Source organism: Leopardus geoffroyi, chromosome A2 (genome assembly GCF_018350155.1).
Source record: "Leopardus geoffroyi isolate Oge1 chromosome A2, O.geoffroyi_Oge1_pat1.0, whole genome shotgun sequence".
Lineage (NCBI taxonomy): Eukaryota > Metazoa > Chordata > Mammalia > Carnivora > Felidae > Leopardus > Leopardus geoffroyi.
This window is the reverse complement of record NC_059331.1, coordinates 147,643,747-147,666,828: the sequence shown is the minus strand read 5'-3', so window position 1 is coordinate 147,666,828 and position 23,082 is coordinate 147,643,747. Positions and strand designations below refer to the sequence as shown.

The 23,082-nt window shown below is 39.3% G+C and overlaps 1 protein-coding gene and 1 long non-coding RNA gene across 5 annotated transcripts in view; one reads left to right on the top strand and one right to left on the bottom strand.

Annotated features, from left to right (window-relative positions):
* MKLN1 (muskelin 1) overlaps positions 1-23,082 on the bottom strand; it is a 376,956-nt gene that overhangs the window by 174,448 nt on the left and 179,426 nt on the right. Inside the window, exon 1 of one of the 3 annotated variants that reach the window (XM_045495669.1) lies at positions 18,659-18,930. The exons of the other annotated variants lie outside the window; for them this stretch is intronic. Within the exon in view, the coding sequence (XP_045351625.1) occupies positions 18,659-18,756 (98 nt within the window). The 5' untranslated portion in view covers positions 18,757-18,930. Of the gene's footprint in view, positions 1-18,658; positions 18,931-23,082 lie in introns of those variants that run through there. 3 annotated transcript variants of the gene reach the window in all.
* Positions 17,875-23,082, top strand: part of LOC123606881 — an 82,827-nt gene continuing 77,619 nt past the window's right edge. The window contains exons 1-3 of one of the 2 annotated variants that reach the window (XR_006716535.1): positions 17,875-18,666; positions 18,930-19,051; positions 20,396-20,487. This is a non-coding gene — a long non-coding RNA (uncharacterized LOC123606881). Of the gene's footprint in view, positions 18,667-18,929; positions 19,052-20,395; positions 20,488-23,082 lie in introns of those variants that run through there. The other variant, XR_006716536.1, reaches the window with a different exon arrangement.

Below are 23,082 nucleotides of genomic sequence, written 5' to 3'. Positions count from 1 at the left end.
AGTTTATTACAGATAATCAACTTTTCTCACTCAACTTTTCAGACGACTCACATTTACATATCCTATACTGAGAGCTCTCAGCCTTTATCAAATTCACAATGTTCATCAGCTGATAAACTTACAGTTACTGTGCCAGCCAACATGCCACATTCTAATATGACCCACTTGCCAGCCAACATTTGTTTCCCAAGCTCTGCTATCTTTATAGTTCAGGGCCTATTTTTGTAATTTTTAAGACATTTCATTGTTTCTCTCCTATTGTTTTATAATGGATGGAAAATGAAAATACAAAAGCCTACTAGCAATATTAATTCAACTGAATGATAATGAGAATCATCAGGTAATCCAAAAGAATAAAACTTCAAATACTAAGTAGGCTTAACCAGCTTAAACATAAATGAGATGCTGATAAAACAGTCTAATGATCACATCAAATGCTAAAGCACAGGTGTGTCAACTATGGATTTATTGACCCCCCCCCCCCACCTCTAAATTCACCTTTTTGCCTACTCTCTAAAATGAATTTGGGCTCTTTAGTATTTTTCCTTTGCCAGCTGGCACAATGTTAAGCTCTGTCAGTAGAGGAGGCAGAAGAGTCATCTCAGGAAGTGGTGTTTTGCTTCCTCTTCAGGAAGTAAGGGGAGTTTCTGTTTCCTCATTCAAGTGTGATTGCCCAGAACTTGCCGAGCTCTTACATCCTGCAGTACAGACGCTTCTCCAGCATCCTGCTCCCGTAGCGTATGTGGCTTCCCCAAAGCTCACAAGTGATGTGAGTAACTAACTTCTCTAGCACCAACCTTCTACATCAGAATGTATACTACGTGTGGGTACTTTTTTCTGTCTTGATATTTAGCAGGCCTTTTCAAACTAATAACATAAATCTTACTTTGGCTCAAAATTTTCCTCTTTTTTAAAAATTTCTTCCTTCTCTATTTTTCCTGACATCTTTCTCCATTTACTACTAGGTAGAAGTCATGGGGCTGCTAGATATTGTTGTACTGGTTGTACTTTGCACAAGAAAATCCCACTGAGGAGCAAAAGCTGAAATCCAACCTATGTCCCACTTACCAAATTCTGCATCCTGGTCAAAAAGCATCATCTGTACATTAAGCCACGTGACATGAAAATGAGAACATGGACCTTCTGGATCAAGAGTAGCTTTCACATCTCAATTTTCCCTAATATTTTCCTTATCTTTTTATTTTTGTTCTAGATTTCAAATCTTTTTATATTTATGTAACTATAGAAAAAATAGATGTGTCTGTACATAAATGTAAAAAAATTATCATTTAAAAAAATTATCATTTTTGTGGGAGCTTCATGGTAACTCTAGTATTTTGGACCCGGGCCCAAAAGAATAGATTTTCCAAACTGGAGGCATCAGGACTTTTAAAAGCTCACCAAGTAATGTGAATGTGCAAACAAGACCAGGCTCTACTGCTATACATTAACAGTGCTCAAGCTTTTTTGCTCAAATACTCCCTGAAATAATTGTGAAAATCTATGCATATCCTCACCATTTTTAAATTGGCAAACAAAATTTTTCATAGCTTACAATGACTACAGAAGTTGCAATTCTAATGTACTCTAAATATTGTCATTTTTAATAAAGCTGTGATATTTGTTTTCAAAAATATCAATAGAACAAAAATACCCTCATCTATTTTTTAAAACATATAGACTCTTCCCCCATAGTCTAAAATTATATTATTCTTGTTTTTCCATAAATTTCCCCCACAGAATTTTTTTTGTGTGCGTGGAGCACAACGCAGAGCTTGAACTCACGACGCTGAGATGAGATCAAGAGTTGGATGCTTAACCTGCTGAGCCACCCAGGTGGTCCCAACCTCACAGAATTTTAACTAATGTAATGTTCTTTTATGTTGGAGGGTCTTTATGACTTCTGTGGAAAAAGAGGATGTAAATTAAAATTAAGCTTTGTTTTTTAACATGAGTTTCTAAATAATTTTAAAAATTTATCTTGGATGGGGCATCTGGGTGGCTCAGTCGGTTAAGCAGCCGACTCCAGCTCCAGTCATGATCTTGCAGTCTGTGAGTTCGAGCCCCGCATTGCGCTCTGTGCTGACAGCTTGGAGCCTAGAGCCTGCTTCGAATTCTGTGTCTCCCTCTCTGCCCCTTCCCCATTCACACTCTGTCTCTCTCTGTCTTTCAAAAATGAATAAATGTTAAAAAAAAATTTTTTTAATAAAAAACAAAAAATAAAAATTTATCTTGGATACCAGTATCAATATTATAAGTACATTATTGACCAAAACAATGTAAATATATTACAAAATTTGACAGATAATGATTAAATATCGAGTAAAATGCTATTAGAAATGATTCTCAAAGACACAGGCCAAATTTGTTAACGATTATTTCATGTGTATATAGATGAATATCACTGCTAGAATAAGATGGAACTGATCATGCTTTTGAGTAGCAATGCCCTAAACCACAGGCAAGTTCTCTGGCAGTTCAATTTTTAAGAATGGATACACAAGAATAAGAAGAGTCAGGAAACTGAATCCCTTAGAACTATTTGTGCCTATGTACCCCCTGGAAAGTCTGTACTCCCAGGGATGAGCACACCACACTCTGAAGACTGCTGTTCAAATTAGCTACTAAACATTAAAACTGCCGGGTTTTAAGAATGTTTAAATTGTTAAATTATAAAACACAGACTTCACTCACATCAGTTCTCTACTTAAAATCCTTTGATGGCTCCTAACTTTCCAAAACATAAAATTTCAAAGCATAACGTGGGATACAGGACCCTTTGTAACTTGTGTTTATAATCAAACTAATCATACATACACACAACCTCTATTTCTTTTTGTTTAAAAGTAATACTTATTTGCTAAAATGAAATAAAATTTAAAACTTTGCGCAACACCCAAAGAAAAGGCATTAAAAAAATAAAACAAACCCAATTACTACAATCCAGGCATAATCACTATTAAGACTCTGGTAAATGTCCTTGCAGTTTTTCCATATGCATAAGCATAAAATGTGAGTGTGCGTGTGTGACAAAAAAAAAATGGGGAGTTTTTTTGCCCTGTGTTTTTTTAATATGTCTTTATATCTGAAGCATTTTATCTCCAGAGTTAAAAAATATTCTAGAGCTTATATTATAATGGCATCCTAAGAGCACATCATAATTCAAGAACACCTCAAAGAACTGTTTTTTAATTTTTTTAAAATCTTTATTTATTTTTGAGAGAGAGAGAGACAGTATGTGAGCAGGGAAGGAGCAGAGAGAGGGGGAGATACAGAATCCGAGGCAGGCTACAGGCTCTGATCTGTCAGCACAGAGACTGACGTGGGGCTCAAACTCACGAACTGTGAGATCATGACCTGAGCCAAAGTTGGACACTCAACCGACTGAGCCACCAGGTACCCAAAAAAACTGTTCTATTAAACTCAGTAAATCTCAGAGCAACACATCACTATCAATATCATTGTGTATTTGTTAGAGGATTAATTTGCAATCCATGCATTATATTTTTTTTTATTTTTTTTTTAACGTTTTTATTTATTTTTGAGACAGAGAGAGACAGAGCATGAACGGGAGGGGCAGAGAGAGAGGGAGACACAGAATCAGAAGCAGGCTCCAGGCTCTGAGCCATCAGCACAGAGCCCGACGCGGGGCTGGAACTCACGGACCATGAGATCGTGACCTGAACTGAAGTCGGATGCTTAACCAACTGAGCCACCCAGGTGCCCCCATGCATTATATTTCAGATAAATATAAAAATAAGCACTGTCCTAAATACCCTGGAAAAGCAGGTTAGAGTACCATAAAAAATTCAAATTATCTTAACATCCTTAAAAGAATGAGATAACATTCAAAGAGTTTTGTTTTCATTACACTAATTTTTTTCATAGTCTCCTAAACGCATCTGCAATAAATGCATGCTTATATCTCCTAACACAGAGAATCATAAAGGAAGTATAAATAAAGAAGAGTTCACTGACAAATACAGAAAAAAGGGGGAAGATGTGAAAGGGGAAGATGACAAATAGGGGAACACTATTAGCTGAGCTAACTTCAGTAAGTAAACTCTTTCGTAATACTGTAACCACGAAATAAATCTGAACAAAAAATAAAGTGGTGGCTTTGGACAGAAATATGGGCAAGGATACCAGTACACACATGTAATATCTAAGGAAGAAGTATCTGAGCAATGACCCAGCCTGCATCAAGCATCCTGTAAAGCACAACTATTTGACAAAAGTCTATCTCCAAGCACCTCCCTGGTTCTGATACACTACAGTAAACAGACAAATTCCAAATGCTAACACAATTTCCCAAATAGAAGTTCTTGAATATGCATGAGAGTAAGGATAAATTGCTGCATTCAAGAAATTTGAAGGATAATAAGTTATATATGTACACAAAGGCAGGCACAGCTCATTTACCTCTTCCAAGAAGTCTCTCCTCAAGCCCTGGCCAACAGTAACAGCTCCATCCCCTGAATTTCACTTCTGATTTCTGTAACATTTACTGCTTTTATCATACATCTAAACTTAGCTTTTGTTACCTTCAATATGTATCGTTTGTGCTACTGTATGTATATAGATAGCTCACCAACAAAGATTCTTCTCTTATACCTTCAAATAGGTCTGGCTATTACCCAGGAGTTAACAGGCACCAATAACTTATGGTAAGACAGCCAAAAATGTGAAAAGCCATAATAGCATTTTGAATACCAAAATGCAACAAAAAACATATAAATAATAACCAGTTTTTCTTTAACCTGTCACCTACTGTGGCATTTTAGATTATACAAAATGGACATTATATAGATGTCAAAGCTTAAACCTTCAGACCTAGATGTATGAATTTTCCAATTATCTGAAATTGCCTCTATGTTCTGTAAGAAACCATTTTGTCAATAAAAGTTATTTTCAGCTCTTTTAAAATCTATGCCTCCATTTGTTTAAAGAAAGACTTCATAAACAAGTTTCATAAATATCTCCCACTCAGTATTTCAAATGTAAGCAAACCATATAAATTTTAGAAAAAAAAACATACCAGGGGGGCCTGGGTGGCTCAGTCGGTTAAGCGTCCGACTTCGGCTCAGGTCATGATCTCATGGTCCGTGAGCTCGAGCCTCGCGTCGGGCTCTGTGCTGACAGCTCAGAGCCTGGAGCCTGTTTCAGATTCTGTGTCTCCCTCTCTCTCTGCCCCTCCCCTGTTCATGCTCTGTCTCTCTCTGTCTCAAAAATAAAATAAAACGTTAAAAAAAAAAAAAAAGAAAAAAACATACCAACTTTCAACTCACATCCCCACCACTAACTGCTCAGAAAAGTATATATGTATTTCTCGATGTATGTATACTGTGACAGCTGGGTAGGTATCTTAAGAAATGAAGATATGGAGCCAATCCATAACATATATTGTAAACAATAATAAAGGAAGATAATCAAAGGAACAGAATAGAAAGCCCAGAAATTGACCTACAATTACATGGTCACTAATCTTCAACATAGAGGCAAGAATATGCAATAGGAAAAAGACAGTCTCTTCAACAAACGGTGTGAGGAAAACTGGACAGCTACATGCAAAAGAATGAAACCAAACCACTTTTTTACAACATACACAAAAAGAAACTCAAAACGGGGTGACTGGGTGGCTCAGTCAGTTAAGCATCCAACTTTGGCTCAGGTCATGATCTCGTGAGATCAAGCCCAGCATCAGACTCTGCACTGATAGCATGGAACCTGCTTCATATCCTCTGTCTCCCTCTCTCTCTGCCCCTTCCTGACTCATGCTCTCTCTCTCTCTCTCTCTCAAAAAACAAACAAAACTTCAAAATGGATTAAATGTAAGACCTGAAACCATAAAAATCCTAGGAGAGAGCATAGGCAGTAATTTCTCTGGCATAGTATGTCTATCCTGGGGCAAGGGAAACAAAAGCAAAAATAAAGTATTAAGACCGCATGAAAATAAAAAGCTTCTTTCTGCACAGCAAAGGAAACATCCAACGAAACTAAGACAACCTGCTGAATGTGAGAATATATTTGCAAACGACATATCCCACAAAGGGTTAGTACCCAAAATGTATAAAGAACTGATATAACTCAACACCCCAAAAACAAATAATCCAATTTAAAAATGGAAAGACAAGAATAGACATTTCTCTAAAGACATCCAGATGGCCAACAGACACATGAAAAAAGGCTCACCATCACTCATCATCAGGGAAATGCAAATCAAAACTACAATGAGATATCACCTTACACCTGTCAGAATGGCTAAAATCAAAAACACAAGAAACAACAAGTGTTGACAAGGATACGGTGAAACAGGAACACTCCTGCTCTGTTGGTAGAAATGTAAACTGGTGTAGCCACTGTGGAAAATAATATGAACATTCCTCAAAAAATTCAAAACAGATCTACCCTACAATCCAGTAATCACATTATTGGGTATTCATTCAAAGATTATGAAAACATTAATTCAAAAGGATACATGCACCCCTATGTTTACTGCAGCATTATTTACAATAGCCAAATTATGGAAGCAGCCCAAATGTCCACCTGTAGATAAACGGATAAAGAAGATGTGTGATATGTATACAATGGAATATTATTTGGCCATAAGAAAGAATGAAATCTTGCCATCTGCAACAACATGGATGGACCTACAGAGGATAATGCTAAGTGAAGTCAAACACAAATACCATAGGATTTCACTCATATGTGGAATTTAAGAAACAAATGAACAAAGGGGGGAAAAAAGAGAGACAAATCAAGAAACAGACTTAATTACAGAGAACAAACTAATGGTTGCCATACGGGAGGTGAATGGGGGAATAGGTGAAAAAAATGAAGGGGATTAAGAGTACACTTATCTTCATGGGCACTGAGTAATAGATGGAATTGTTTAAACACTATATTGTACACCTGAAATGAATATAACACTGTATGTTAATTATATTGGAATTAAAATATTTTTAATAAAATAAAAAAATAAAGGAAGATAAATGAGTAGCTAAACGGTCACAGAAAGTTCTCGGAGCAATAAACTTGAAGTCAGGCAATTTGCTATCTAATTTCAGATGGTCCTTTTCCTTACAGGGATTCAATTCATATGCATTAATCAGTTTCTTGCTACTCATTCAATAAAAGAAAAAACACCCAACTAACAGCTGGTAATTGCTCAGTTAAACCTGGTTACCATAACCCAGAAATTCTAATCTTAGGCATTTACCCAAAAGAAATAAAAAGATACTATACAAAAACTTGTAAACAAAGGTTTATGGCAGCATTATTCATAATAGCTAAAAACTGATATGCAACCCAAATGTCCATCTACTAATGGATGGATAAACAAAATGTGGTGTATAAACAGAATAGATTATCAGCCATAAAAAGGATGAGGTACTGATACTTGCTACAAAACGGATGAGCTTTAAAAACAATATGCTAAGTGAAAAAAACCAATCGCAAGACTACATTATTATATGATTTCATTTACACGAAATGCCTGGAATAAGCAAACCTATAGATACAGAAATTAGTTTAGTGCCTAGAAATGGCAGAGTAAGCAGTTAATGGCTAACAGTACAGTTTTCTTTTTGAGACTATAGAAATGTTCTAAAATTGACTACAGTAATAGTCATACATATCTGTGAACATAGTAAAAGATATTAAATTATACACTTTAAATGGTCAAAGTGTATGGAATGTGAGCTTCCAAACCAAAAACACTGTTATATAAAAAAAAAGTCAACAAATAGTTATATTCAAGGAATTAAATGACACCATCCTAAAATTAATCAAAATATAGATAAGATACTCTAAAACTATTAAAAACTATTAGGCAAATCAAATTCTGTAATAAACCCCAATTTTTTGCTTTTAATAACCTTTTAATTCACAATATCTTTAGATTCACAGAGAAATTGTGAAGATAGCACCAACTTCCCTTATATCCCACATACCGTTTCCTCTTATTAATTTTTTAAAATTTTATTTATTTTTTTAAATTTACATCCAAGTTAGCATATAGTGCAACAATGATTTCAGGAGATTTCAGTGATTCATCCCCTATGTATAACACCCAGTGCTCACCCCGACAAGGGTCCTCCTTAATGCCCCTTACCCATTGAGCCCATCACCTTACCCACAACCCCTCCAGCAACCCTCCGTTTGTTCTCTATATTTAAGAGTCTCTTATATTTTGTCCCTCTATTTTTGTATTATTTTTGCTTCCCTTCCATCATGTTCATCTGTTTTGTATCTTAAATTCCACATGAGTGAAGTCATATGATATTTGTCTTTCTCTGACTAATTTCGCTTAGCACAATACCCTCTAGTTCCATCCATGTTGTTGCAAATGGCAAGATTTTGTTCTTTTTGACTGCCGAGTAATCAAAAACTAAATATATTCCGTTGTATATATATACACCACATCTTCTTTATCCATTCATCTGTCGATGGACATTTGGGCTCTTCCCATACTTTGGCTATTGTTGATAGTGCTGCTATAAACATTGGGGTGCATGTGCCCCTTCGGAAAGAGCACACCTGTATCCCTTGGATACATACCAAGTAGTGCAACTGCTGGGTTGTAGGGTAGTTCTATTTTTAACTTTTTGAGGAACCTCCATACTGTTTTCCAGAGTGGCTGCACCAGTTTGCATTCCCACCAGCAGTGCAAAAGAGATCCTCTTTCTCTGCATCCTTGCCAACATCTGTTGTTGCCTGAGTTGTTAATGTTAGTCATTCTGACAGGTGTCAGGTGGTATCTCGCTGTGGTTTTAATTTGTATTTCCCTGATGATGAGTGATATTGAGTATTTTTTCGTGTGTGTGTTAGCCATCTGGATGCCTTCCTTGGAAAATTGTCTATTCATGTCTTTTGCCCATTTCTTCACTGGATTATTTGTTTTTTGGGTGTTGAGTTTGACAAGTTCTTTATAGATTTTGGATACTAATCCTTTATCTGATATGTTGTTTGCAAATATCTTCTCCCATTATGCTGGTTGCCTTTTACTTTTGCTGATTGTTTCTTTCACCGTGCAGAAGGTTTTTACTTTGATGAGGTCCCAATAGTTCACTTTTGCTTTTGTTTCCCTTGCCTCTGGAGCCATGTTGAGTAAGAAGATGCTGCGGCCAAGGTCAAAGAGGTTTATGCCTGTTTTCTCCTCTAGGATTTTGATGGCTTCCTGTCTTACGTCTAGGTATTTCATCCATTTTGAGTTTATTTTTGTGAATGGTGTAAGAAAGTAGTCCAGGTTCATTTTTCTGCACGTCACTCCAGTTTTCCCAACACAATTTGCTAAAGAGACTGTCTTTATTCCATTGGATATTCTTTCCTGTTTTGTCAAAGATTAGTTGGCCATATGTTTGTGGGTCCATTTCTGGGTTCTCTATTCTGTTCCATTGATCTAAGTGTATATTTTTGTGCCATACTCTCTTGATGATTACAATTATGTAATACAGCTTGAAGTCCGGGATTGTGATGCCTCCAGTTTTAGTTTTCTTTTTCAGAATTGCTTTGGCTATTCAGGGTCTTTCCTGGTTCCACACAAATTTTAGGATTGTTGTTCTAGCTCAGTGAGGAATGCTGATGTTATTTTGATAGGGATTGCATTGAATATGTAGATTGCTTTGGATAGTATTGACATTTTAACAATATTTGTTCTTCCAATCTAGAAGCATGAAATATTTTTCCATTTTTTTGTGTCTTCAATTTCTTTCATAAGCTTTTTATGGTTTTCAGGGTATAGATTTTTCACCTCTTTGTCTAGGTTTATTCCTAAGTATTTTATGGGTTTTGATGCAACTGTAAATGGGATTGATTCCTTGATTTCCCTTTCTGTTGCTTCATTATTGGTTGTAATAAACTCAGCTTTAAAGTTCTCAAGGTCTCATTAGAAATATTGACTATAAGAATTATAAATAACTTAATACAAACTTTTTAAAACTCCAGGATAAGAAGTTTTCTATTATTCAAGTCCTTCCAAATATAACATCTCTCACTCAACCAGTTTCACTTAAAATATTCTCAGAAATTGTCAAAAGCTATGGGAACCATGAAAATTCATAGCATGGATTTAAATATTACTAACTATTTGGGATTTCGAACATAGCCAGTATATGACTCCCTCTAGCCCCAGATTAAAATTGCATTAAAGTGGGGCACCTGGGTGGCTCAGTCAGTTAGGTGTCTGACTCTTGACCTCTAGTCAGGTCACTATCTCACGGTTCATGAGTTCAAGCCCTGCATGGGGCTGTGAGCTGATTCTGTCGCTCCTTGTATCTGCTCCACTCCCACTTGTGCTCACTCTCAAAGTAAATAAACTTAAAAAAAATTTTTTTTTATTGCATTAAAGAGAGAAAAATAGGGGTGCCTGGGTGGCTCAGTCAGTTAAGCGTCCGACTTCGGCTCAGGTCATGATCTCACAGTTAATGGGTTTGAGCTCCATGTTGAGCTCTGTGCTGACAACTTGGAGCCTGGAGCCTGCTTCAGATTCTGTGTCTCCTTCTCTCTCTCTCTCTTCCCCTGCTCCCTTTTTCCCTCTCTCTCTCTCTCAAAACTAAATACACATTTTAAAAAAGTTAAAAAAAAAAAAAAGACAGAAAAATAGCCAAAATGCCTAGTTAATTCAGTCATTTATTCATTTAATAAACATTATGCTGGCCTACAATGATGAGGGGGAAAAAATTCCATAGTCCCTATGATACTGTGGTCAAGTTGGGGGGATAGCTATTAATCAAGAAATCACAAAAATAAATGCATAGTTATAAACTGTATAAAGTGATATATGAGAAAGGTATACATTTGTATAAAAACATTTAACTGCTGGGGCAAAGGAAAGGGTGCCACACTTACTGGGGGGGAATGGAGGTGAGACAGGGTTTCCTGAGAAAGTGACATTTTAGCTGACAGATGAAGAATAAGTAGGAGTTAGATTAAGGCTCTTCTGATCCAATTACTTAAATCAAAAGGGAAAAGGGAAGAAAGGAGATAATGAGAGGAAGGGGAAAGGGGACATTATCCAAGGATGCCTGAAATAAGTTAGCATTTCTGTTTATACAAAACAGCATGCCTTAAGAACAAATATATAGGTGATGACAATAAATAACAGTCATACTAAAGTAACAAGGATATTTAAAAAGTATTAAATACTAACAATATTTACAAACCAAAAAATTTACATTAGACCATAGTATCTTCCTTCTAAATAATGTCTTCACATAAATGTAAGATTCCCAAGAAAGTTGTTTTTTGTCATTAAAGTTCTAATAAAAAGGTAGATAATACAAAAAGTACATTATAGGAAAGGAAATAACTATTTGCTTATGACAAAGATTAAACTCTCAATTTCTGGGAGCACCTGCGTGGCTCAGTCGGTTGAATGTCCAACTCCAGTTCAGGTCATGATCTCACGGTTCATGAGTTCAAGCCCCACATCGGGCTCACTGCTGTCAGCACAGAGCCTACTTCGGATCCTCTGTCTTCCTCTCTCTGCCCCTCCCTTGCTTGTGCTCTCTCAAAACATTAAAAAAAACTCAGTTTCTGGACTTCATGAACAATTAAGTCTCAAAAAAAGACTTATACATCACCAACAAAACCAAGAATAAATCTCATTTTAACTTAGTCAAAAACAACTTAAAACAACTGCTAACAAATAATGTTATTTATATTTCATAATTTTTCCCATCAGGTATTAGGAACAAGCAGTTAAGATGTCAAAAGGCAAAGTGAAGGAGAACACTTGGCAAAAAAATTCTGGAGCTCAAAGGTTAAGTTAATACATTAAAAGAATCATGAGGAATTCATAAGCCTACAAGATACAACAATCTATTCCATAAGAACTAAACACAGAAAGATTTCTCCTTCTGGATATAACAGAATAGCCTGTAGCAGATCAACATTCCCTCTTAAAACTAGAAGAGCTGTACAAAATAGAAAAAACATTCTTAAGGTATCAGACACTTTCTGAGGCACCTAGGACTTGAGATCCCACAGAATTCATTAAAGGGAACGTCACATTCTACACAGGGCATTCCTCCTATCTCTTTAACGGCACAAGGAAAGGAGCTGGGAAAGGACAGCAACTAAAAGGCAGAAAATCAGCAGAATTTCTGGCAATTTTCATGCGGCCAGGAGGACAAAACTTGGAAACTGGGTCTTACCATTATATCCAGGACTTAACAGGTCAAGATCCTATAGTGAAAAGAGGCACACAAGAACAAGCCAGACCCTGTGTACTGATTTCCCCCTTGAGGCACCTGTCAAGTCTTGAACTGTATACACAGAGCAGAGGCTAAAAAGTCCACAGAAAGCAACTGAAAAGCAAAGAGGAGCTTTTAGGATTCTCACGCTGCTGCGGAGACACGCAGAAGAAGCCTTAGAAACAACCAGTCTCTCAGTTGGGAGGACTACCAAAGTTAGGCAAACTAGAGGTTTACAAAACCAAAAACCCAGCTTCAAGTGCGTTCTTTTTATTTTATTTTTTTAAATTTTAATGTTTACTTTTGAGAGAGAGACAGAGACAGAGACAGAGCATGAGTGGGGGAGGGGTGGAGAGAGAGGGAAACACAGAACTCAAAGTGGGCTTCAGGCCCCGCACTGTCAGCACGGAGCCTGATGTGGGGCCCAAACCCACGAGCGGTGAGATCATGACCCAAGCCGAAGTCAACGCTTAACCGACTGAGCCACTGAGGCGCCCAAGTCTGTTCAGTTCTTGACTGAAGGTCCAATTGAGGTGATGTGCCTCTATTCCACCTGCCTGCCATAAGACAGGTGAATCTCCTCTAGAGAAATATATCATTAGGTACACAACTGTAATTTGTACCTGTATCTAAAATTCTGTAATGTCTGGTATTTAACCAAAAATTACCCCCCAAAATGGTGGTGATGATAGTAGTAACAATAATTATATAACATATAACATAGGACTATATATAGTTACATATAATAATAATTAGTATATTATCAAACAAGATACTTAACCAAAAAGGGAAAAAAAACAGAAATCAATGTACAGGTGATCCAGATATTAGAGTCTTCAGAGATAACTTTAAATAACTCGATTGATATGTTCAAGAAAATAGGTGACAATATGGATATTTTCGCCAAAAAAAAGAGACTCTATTAAGAAGAGAGAAAGAGAGAATCAAATAAAAATTCTAGCACTGTGGTACCTGGGTGGCTCAGTCAGTTGAGGGTCCAACTTTAGCTAGGGTCACGATCTCATAGTTTGTGGGATCAAGTTCCATGTCAGGCTTTGCACTGACAGCCCGGAGCCTGCTTCAGATTCTCTGTCTCACTCTCTCTCTGCCCCTCCTCAACTCATGTGAGCAAGAGCAGCTTTCTCTCTTTTTCTCGCTCTCTCTCAAAAATAAACATTTAAAAAAAAAATTCTAGCACTAAAAATATTATAGCTGAAATCAAGAAATATAGATGGGGTTAAAAGCAAACTGGACAAAGCTGAATAGAGAATTGGTAAACAGGAACACAGGCAAGGAAAACCTATCCAGAATGGAATAAGGAGACCCCCCCCCCCAAAAAAAAGATAGAAAAGACAAGGAAAAGCATTAGAGACATAGAGAACAGGACAAAAAGTAGAATATAGATTACAGTGGAGTCACAGAGGGAAGGAGAAAAAGAATGGGGCAGAAACAATATCTGAAGAATATCAAAATTTTTTTCAGAACTGATGAAACACTCATGCTACAGATTCATGAGGTGCCAAAAACCAAAGTAAATACAAAGAGCCACTCTTAGGTATTAATATCAACATCTCTAAAATTAAAATCTAGAAATCTCTCATATTTCCAAAGATAATTTAAGATTTTATTGTTAAGTAATCTCTACACCAAAAGCTGGAACTCACAACCCCGAGATCAACAGTCACACGCTCCACCAAGTGAACCAGCCAGCCACTCCCCAAGGATGATTTTTGAACGACTGAAATACAGCAGTCAGATCGCCACAAACAGCTGAAACGTATCTTATCTACATGTAAAATATCACAAAGTCCCTGTATCAGGCTCCAAAATAATTTATTCAAAACCTATATTTACCTAGAAGTTAATGCAAATGATAGAGACATCTACCTACCTGGAAAAAAATAACAATATAAAACCTCTTTAGAATTTGATCAAAATAAAAACTATTTCTACATAAAAGGAAATTGATGATGCTCAGAGAAGAATCATTAACTTTCTAAAAGTCACAAAGATCCAGTTCCAGGATCCTTTCAGTCTCTAGTCCTTCATCCACCTCAGGTTCCTTTCTTCTATCCTGGCTTATCTTTATTTTTCCAAAGTTCTAAGATTATCACACTGAAAATATCAGAACTTTCAGTGGCCAATAAAGTTCCTAAGCCAGGCCAGTGTCTAATTTCGGTTTAGGGAAAGGGAAAGGAGAGAAAGGAAGAACATGACAGTTTCCAGTCTCCAGGAAGTGGAATACCTCCAAACTAGTGATTTACATTTGTGGGTTTGCAGGAGACTATGGGATTGTAACAAATTCTCAAGTTCATTATGCACAATGATCTTAATTATTTGATATTAATAAAGAAAACTAATAGGAAAAAAAAGGTGACCACACTTAAAATGTATCAAATTTTACTACTTAAGCTATTCAAGTCTTTCAATAACATGTAAACCAGAATAATTCCGTATCAATGAAATTACCTAATGTATAAAAAAACTTTTAAAGGTCCTCCCAGTTTTTATATTAATACATTAAAGCCTTAAAGGTCAAGAGAAAATATAGCTAACTATTGTTCTCTTTCTCTAACCTTATAGCACAGCACTTCTTAATTGTATTCACAATTGTGAATGTACTATAGTCCTGCAAAGTATTGAAGCAGCTTTGGTAAAAGAAGTCAGAAGGCCCAAGATCAGAATACTATCTCCTATCCTTTCAACTCTTGGACTTGGGCAAGTTAGTTTACCTGTCTGAACTTCAGTTTCCCTATTCTGTAACACAGAATAATATTTACTGTAAAGTGTTTGTGAAGACTAAATCAAAAAAGACACACTAAGTGCTAAGCATAGTGCCCAAAGAATAGAAGGTACTTAATAAGTAGTTGTTACTAGAAGCACGTGCAATAACTTTTAAGTCAGAGAACTTGCTAAACCTTTTGAAAACTATTATGTTCAACATGGCAAGTTACCTAACCTGTATGGACCTCAGTTTCCTCACCTACAAAAATAACAAAATTCATCTTGCTGGTTTGTTCTAAGGATTAAGTAAAACTATGTAGAAAAATCATCTTGTATATAATAAGTGCTCAATAAAGTGCAATTGGTATCACTATTGGTTAGCTACATCAAGAAACAGTTGAGTATATGGGGCGCCTGGGCGGTTCAGTCGGTTAAGCGTCCAACTCTTGCTTTCAGCTCAGGTCATGATCTCATAGTTCATGAAATTGAGCCCTGCGTTAGGCTCTGTGCTGACAGCACAAAGCCTGCTCAGGATTCTCTCTCTCCCTCTCTCTCTCTGCCTCTCGCCTCCTTGCTCTCTTTCTCAAAATAAATTAAAAAAAAAAAATTCAATTATTTTTAAAAAGAAACATTTGAGTATAGAGATTAGCAATTTATAAAATATTCTTAAATATAAACTCTCATGTAAATCTAAAAATTATTAAAATGTATTTCTCTTAATATCCAAATATAAATTTCAGAAAAATGTAAACTATGGCAAATTTAAGAGCTTTGCAAAACAAAAGGCCACTTCGTTAGTTTCAAAATAAAAATGTACATGTATAACTAGATCTGCTTTAATATTTTTAAGGTCTTAATAAATTTAAAAGGGTTATAAGGAAAAACTGTGGTTTTTTTCTGCCTTTAGGAGAAGGAAAAAAAATTCTAATTCCTTAGGAAGAAAACAGATATCTAAACTTTTCCTTTTTTTTTTTTTTTTTTTAATGACTTCACATGTTTTTACACAACAAAACGTTAACTGCCTTTAATGTAAGAACTCTTTCCAATCTTTGAATTCCTGTCTCTACCTTTGGGCACAAGCAGAACAGCACTATTAAGGCTATGGAACCTGAATTGAGACTGCCTAGGTTCAAATCATGACCTCAGCTAGCTGTGTGACCTGAGGCAAATTTTAACCTCTCCATGTCTGGTTCCTCATCTGGAAAATGTAAATTCTTCATACAGCTGTGTGAGAATTAAATGAGTTAAATGAACATTTAAAGTGTTCATAAGGGAGCCTAGCTTATGGAAGGCACACAGTTTCAGTGTTTCCCATTGTTATTATTGTTTTATTATTCTCCCCTCCAAATGTCTAGGTCTACGACTTGTAATCAGTAAATGTTTGCCACCCAAATATTGTTTGTCTACTGTCTACAACAAATGGCTTTACTTAAAATTAGACGTTTTTAGGAGATACCTAACATGACGGTCACTGCCAATAAAGATACAGCAACTGCTGTTAAAGAGAATTTTAGGGCAAAGGTAAAGAAGGTCAATTCCCTTTCTTACACTTCATATTATACAAAGCTATACCATCCTTACTTGCTAATTGCTCAGTACCAAAAGAGTTTTACAATTTAGGCATGGCCCACACCAATTCAGCAGACACAAAATTCTCAAACTCAAGCTCCATAATAGTCATATTCTTTCAAAGAAAAAAGCTCCAATTACTCTATTTTAATAGTTTAGTGCTTTAAAATAAAAACTGTTCTGCATAAAACAGCAGAATATCGTTAAGGATTAAATAAGACATTGTAAATGAAAGCGTTTGAAAATTAAATACGCATTAAGTACTAATATATGAACATATTTGAGAGAATTATAACAACAGATTTCTCCACAATTTCAAACAGCTGCCTTCTAACCACAACTAGTATTCTATCCAGTTCAAATCTTGGGCCAGGATAATGAGGCGTAAGTCAGAGTAAAGTTGCCATCCCCCTAAACCATTTCCTGCGTGAACTGTACTCTTCCTTTTTTATTCAGAACTCTGAAGGGACTTGTGATATGCAAGTCCTGCCCCTATATCACAAACTTAAGGAGTAAAATCCTGGAAGTAGCCTAATTCAAGACCAGGAAAATTTCCGTTTTTAAAAAACTTCTCTGAAGTTATTAAATCAAACGATGCCACCCCAATTCCTTACAGCCTGCGTTCCTAAGCTGGGGCAGAGAAAAATGCTAATTTTCTTCAGATTCAAGAATTTGTTAGCCTCAAAAAATCAGAAGTCAAGCACCAAGGGCCACATTTCAACTCCAGCTGAGGGCTGTTTACCTGGCTCATTCTCAAATGAAAAGCTGGGAGTCCAACATCAATCAGGGACACAGCCATGCAGTAGCCATCAATAGGCCACACAGGCCAGATCTGACCACAAGTCACTTGGCACCCTTCACTGAAGCAAACCCTACTGAAGGCCTGACTGCCAACCCTCGACCTGGTGAATGGGAGCTAAGAGCGTTACATTCTTCTAAGTCACAGACCCATTTGCAGATTCTTGACTGAAATCAACGTTGAGAAAATGTTAAGAATTTTTAAAATACAGATGAAAAAAAACTGAGTATGCTTCACAGATCTACTTTTGTCCAGTAACATAAACGATAAATTATTTGTGACTTGTTTTGTCCATAAAAGCATTCTTGGACTCGTGAAATGATGTTCCAGGGGACAGCTAGTACTTTTCTTCCCCGTCTGCACACAGATCTTCAAACTTTACTAAGCCAGTTTCTCCATCTGCATGTAAAATTGGACTTACATATCCTTCTCTCGAAGATAAGCTAAAGATAAGTAAATACTGTACGAAAGTACTTTCAGCATTTCGGAAGGAATTTGCTACCAAAAAATACACAAGTAGTAATGCAATGGAACTCTTTTCAACCCCGAATCGGCGACCCAAACCAAGCCAGTGCTGGAAGTCAAACTGATTAAAAGTACAGACTTTTATGTCTATATTTGAGTTTCTGGGCTGGGAAGTTGGTCTGTGTTTGTACAAATCCATGTTCCGAGCCATAACATAATGGAACTCTTCTGTAATGTCCCAGCCCACTCCCTACCTTTTTCAGAAACACCAGCCAGAAAGGACAACCCTCGGCAAATCCTACAAATCCTCCCCACTTGCAAGGATTCACCCGGATCCCACAACTTTTCAGCCTTCCGTGACTTTTACCACTCTTCTGGAGCTAACCACTTTTAATGACACCCCCCCCCCCCCCCCCCCCCAGGAACAATCACTCCTCTTCTCAGCTTTACACTTTGTCCCGGCAGCAATCGGCTGAGCCGTCCCCCGTCTCCGGCCAGCTCCGACGACCATAGACTCCTTCACCCGTTTGCTACCCGTCGAGACCCCGAAAGCTCCGGTTCCTGCCCCAATTCCCTGAGCCAGCCGCCCCCCAAGCGTCCCTCAACCCCCAAATCCCGGGCAAAACATCACCGGGTTCCCCGTTGTCCTACGCGCTCCGGATCCGCGCCGGTTACACGTCGCCCCTTCCCCCCCGGACCCTGCTCTCCCGACCCTAACCCCTCCCTGAGACAGGGGGGGTGGGGAGGGCAAAGCTCTCCGCGGCTGGACTGAGACTCGGGAGGCCAAGCGTCCCCCTCAGCAGGCCCCGCCTGGGCCTCTCGGCTCGGCTGCCCTCCACTGCCCCCCTGGCCCCGCCGTGCTTATGCCGAAGAGCAGGGCAACACGAGCCCAAGGCTCGGCACTTACTCGGGAAGGTAAGTAGAGGAGAAGGAGCTCCACTTGTGTAGCGCGTAGGGCAGAAGCCGGCACTCGGGCGCCGCAGCGACAGCCCCGCCAGCCGCCATCTTGTCAGCACCGAAGCGGCCGCCACCGACCGCCGGCCGCGCCGGGAGGAGGGGAGGGGCGTGGCCTGCTCTTAAAGGGGCCGCGGCGCGCCAGGCCGTCCACGCTCCGGGACCGGGATGTTGCCCACCGTGTAGAGGGCTGAGGCGCGCGCGTGTCCTCGGTTCTCTCCTAGAGTTTCCACCTGCTAAGACTCCTTAATGACTGACCAAAACTGAGACTGGACTGTGAGCACCTGAGGGCTTTCCTGTGGAGCTCGGAGGGGAGTGGCGCAAAGGACTTTTCTTACAAAACGAGGTAAGGAAAAAGCCCAGAATGTTACGAAAAGAAAGAAATTGTGCTTTAGGAGCCGGGAAGGGAAACTGAGAGGACGAACTTGGAGAAGGGACGCCGTAGCGACTTTGGAAGCCGCTGCCCTCTCCCGTTTACAAATCCTACAAGGCAGCGGCACTGAAGGGAGCTGGCGCGGAAGAGCTAACACCCTCTCCCTCTGCCCTGGTCCTGGTTTTAAATGTCTTGCCCCGCGTTCCCGAGTCACATGGAGACAGGAAAAGGAAATGCTCGCGCGTCCTCTCTGCCTGTGCCGTGTGCCGGTGGCTATGTGCTTGTAAACATTCGTGGCGAGCCCTCTCACCCCAGCCCGGGCGCTCGGCTTGCTCGGTAATGACATTCACCCCCCGACCGGAAAAAGAAAAAAAACAAAACAAAACAAAAAAAAAACAACCTTAAGGAGTAGGGAGGCCGTGTGTCATCGTTTTGGTTTGGTTTGGTTCGTTTCCAGTCGTTAAGTCCGCCCGCGGGTAGCCCTGACAAAAACTTAGCCCCAAAGTTCAGAAAGAGCGAGAGACGGGCGGCGTTGTAAGAAAAAGAGCCGAGAGGGAATATGCAGTCCTTGTGCTCTCGATGCCACACGGGCGGCGTGCCAGCTTCTTATCAAAAAAAAAAAAAAAAAAAAAAGGAACATTCCCTGCAAATATCTGGCAGCTGTAGATAATGCTCCCAGCAGGTACCGGTTTGTCGAGGGTTATGCAGGCTTAGTCCCTGGCTTAGCCCCTGCGGTTACCCAAGTGCTCGGCACTCCCTAGAAAAGCCCTAAAAGCTCTACCCCTGAGAGCCTTGACCGTAGCTTCGTCTCCGCCTGACCCATGGAAGAACTCAGGCAAAGAGTTTCTCAGCGAATGACCGAGGGAGTTGAAAACCTCAATAATTGTATTCTCTTCCCCCTTACTAATCACTAAGCCGACCCAAACCACCTCACATCTTTCCCTGGCTCCCTCTTTCCGTCGGGCAAAACTTGATAGTGGCCTTCGCTAGCACATCAGGTCAAGAATGCCCAAAAGAAGGCCACAATTGGTTAACGTCTAAAAATCACACGCGCCTTGGGTGTGGCGGCAGGTTGGAAAAGTATTTGTTCCCTGAGGGAATAATGCCGTGACCCCAGTGACTCGAGCTGGGAGTCCAGAGTCAGGGGCAGAGGCCTGCGAAGGTTAGTCCCGAAGAGGCTTAGTGTGAACTTTGGGAGAAGAGAGGCTTGTGAGGGGAGAAGATTCAGATGGTGTCTCAGTTCTGTTAGTTCGGGGTGCTGGGTTTGCCAATTACACCTCTTACCCTAATGTAAGTAGGGTCTTTGTTCTTTCCCAGATACAGAGCTGCGGTTTCTGGATGATGCTTTTAAAAAATCGGGGGCGCCTGGGTGGCGCAGTCGGTTAAGCGTCCGACTTCAGCCAGGTCACGATCTCGCGGTCCGTGAGTTCGAGCCCCGCGTCGGGCTCTGGGCTGATGGCTCAGAGCCTGGAGCCTGTTTCCGATTCTGTGTCTCCCTCTCTCTCTGCCCCTCCCCCGTTCATGCTCTGTCTCTCTCTGTCCCAAAAATAAATGAACATTGAAAAAAAAAATTAAAAAAAAAAAATCGAGGGGCACCTGGGGGGCTCAGTCGGCTCAGCGTCTTGACTTCAGCTCAGGTCATGATCTCACAGTTCATAGGTTTAAGCCCTCCCGTTGGGCTCTGCGCTGACGGTTCGGAGCCTGGAGCCTGCTTCGGATTCTGTGTCTCCTTCTCTCTCTGCCCCTTCCCCACTCTCTCTCAAGAATAAACAAACAGTAAAAAAAAAATTTTTTTTAATAATAAAAAATAGATATAAGCCAGTTCTTCCTGAGATGACTTTCAGTGACTTTCTATTCCATTTAAGTTATATGGAAATCCTTTAGCAGCATGCTCTCATGTCCTGCCTTGATTACCTCTCCAGCCCTCTCTCTTCTTTATCCTTTGCAAGCTTTTCTCCTGCCACACTAAACTAACACTGAATTGGCTCGTTTGAGTTCTGTGCTCTCTCAGGCCTCCAGAGCTCAGCCTAAGCCAAGCCAGGAGCACTCCACCATTCTTTACCTGGCTAACTCTCGTTCATTTTTCAGATTATTTCATTCTGGAAAATCATTCCTCGTCACCAGTTGTGTTTTTTTTAAAGTTTATTTATTTATTTTGAGAGAGATAGAGTGAGCGGGGAGGGGCAAAGAGAGGGGGAGAGAGAAGGAATCCTAAGCAAGCTCTGAGCTATCAGCACAGAGCCCAACATGGGGCTCGAACTCACTAACTGTGAGATCATGACCTGAGCTGAAACCGAGAGTCAGAATGCTTAACCAACTGAGCCACGTAGGCACCACTCCTCATCACCAATTTTGAGGCTAGGTGCCAGTTTCTATATTTCTGTCGGCACCCTGATTTTCCTTCCTTATCTTAGCAGCTACCACAATACATTTTAATTTACTCTTTTTTTTTTTTTCCCCTGTTCTTTCTCCCCTAAACAATAACTCTCATGCAGGTAGGAATTGTGCATATCTTGTTCAGAGTTACATCCCCAGGCCTGTTGGGTCTAGTACATAGTAGATGCTCAGTAAATATTTATTGATAAACAAATGAATTATGCTAAAGGAGAACTTGGGCTGCAAAGGAAAGAAAATGTGGGAACTTCTCAGACAGCAAACATGTATCCCTGAGGTGCTATTGCCATGGAGAATGTAAAGACCCAGGATAGCTTGGCTTCCTTGCAGCAAAGACTTTACAAGCGGTGGAATAATTTAAAGTATTCATATGTTAACATAAATATGGATATATTATGATACTGAACCCAAGATGTATGTAAATGTTAAGATAAAATAGAAGACTAAAGAAATTTCAAAATCTGCAGGAGCCTGCTAGTAGCTCAGATCTCTTGGAGATCTATCTTTATACCCTCCTCTGCGTTTGGGGCGTTGCCTTAGGTGATGGAGTTCATCAAAAGGATACATGGGGAAGGCCTGGAAACTTCAACTGCTGCTTCGTCCCTCTAGTGCCCCCACACTTCAAAGATTGGGACATATTCTCACTTTATGGGGAACTGGATAATGGATCATTATTATTCAGAGATCAGCAGCTCCAGTGACCTGTCATCTCGTCATCCCTTAAAAGCAATCATCTTTTACTCTTCTGATGCCTTCTCAGTATGCTTCTCGTAGTAAATACTTACCAGAGAAAGTAACTGATTGTATTTGGTTTGTCACTATTCACTATCTTTTCCTGAAAAAAAGAAAATTTATCAAGAGGCTGTGATGTGCCAGGTTTTGTCTAGGTGCAAGAGAGACAGGGATAAACAAGCCAGACAAGGGCCCCGCTTTCGTGGAGCTTACATTCTGATATGGTAACATATAATAAATAAGTCAACTAGATAATTTTAGTCTGTGTGTTTTGAGTGCTAAGAAAAGACTACACTGGAGTAATATTTAGATTGGATAGGTAAAGGAAACTTCTCTAAGAAGGTAATAGTTAAGCTATAGTAAGAAAGTGCCAGGCACACAAAGGCCTGTCTTGTATCAAAAAGATAAGAAATAACAGGTGTTGGCAAGGATGTGGAAAAAAGGGAACCCTCTTGCACTGTTGGTAGGAATGTAAATTGGTGCAACCACTGTGGGAAACGGTATGGAGTTTCCTCAGAAAATTAAAAATAGAAATACCATATGATCCAGTAATTCCACTACTGGGTATATACCCAAGAAAAATGAAAACACTAATTTGAGAAGATTGGGTGCCTGGCTGGCTCAGTCAGGAGAGCATGTGACTCTTGATCTTGGGGTTGTGAGTTAAAGCCCCATATTGGGTATAGAGCTTACTTTAAAAAAAAAAATGAAAACAGGGGCACCTGGATGGCCTTGGTTAAGCATTCAACTTGATTTCGACTCAGGTCATGATCTCATGGTTCATGGTATGGATCCCCATGTCAGAGTCTATGCTTGACACTGTGGAGCCTGCTTGGGATTCTCTCTCTCCCTCTCTCTCTGCCCCTCCCCTGCTCTCT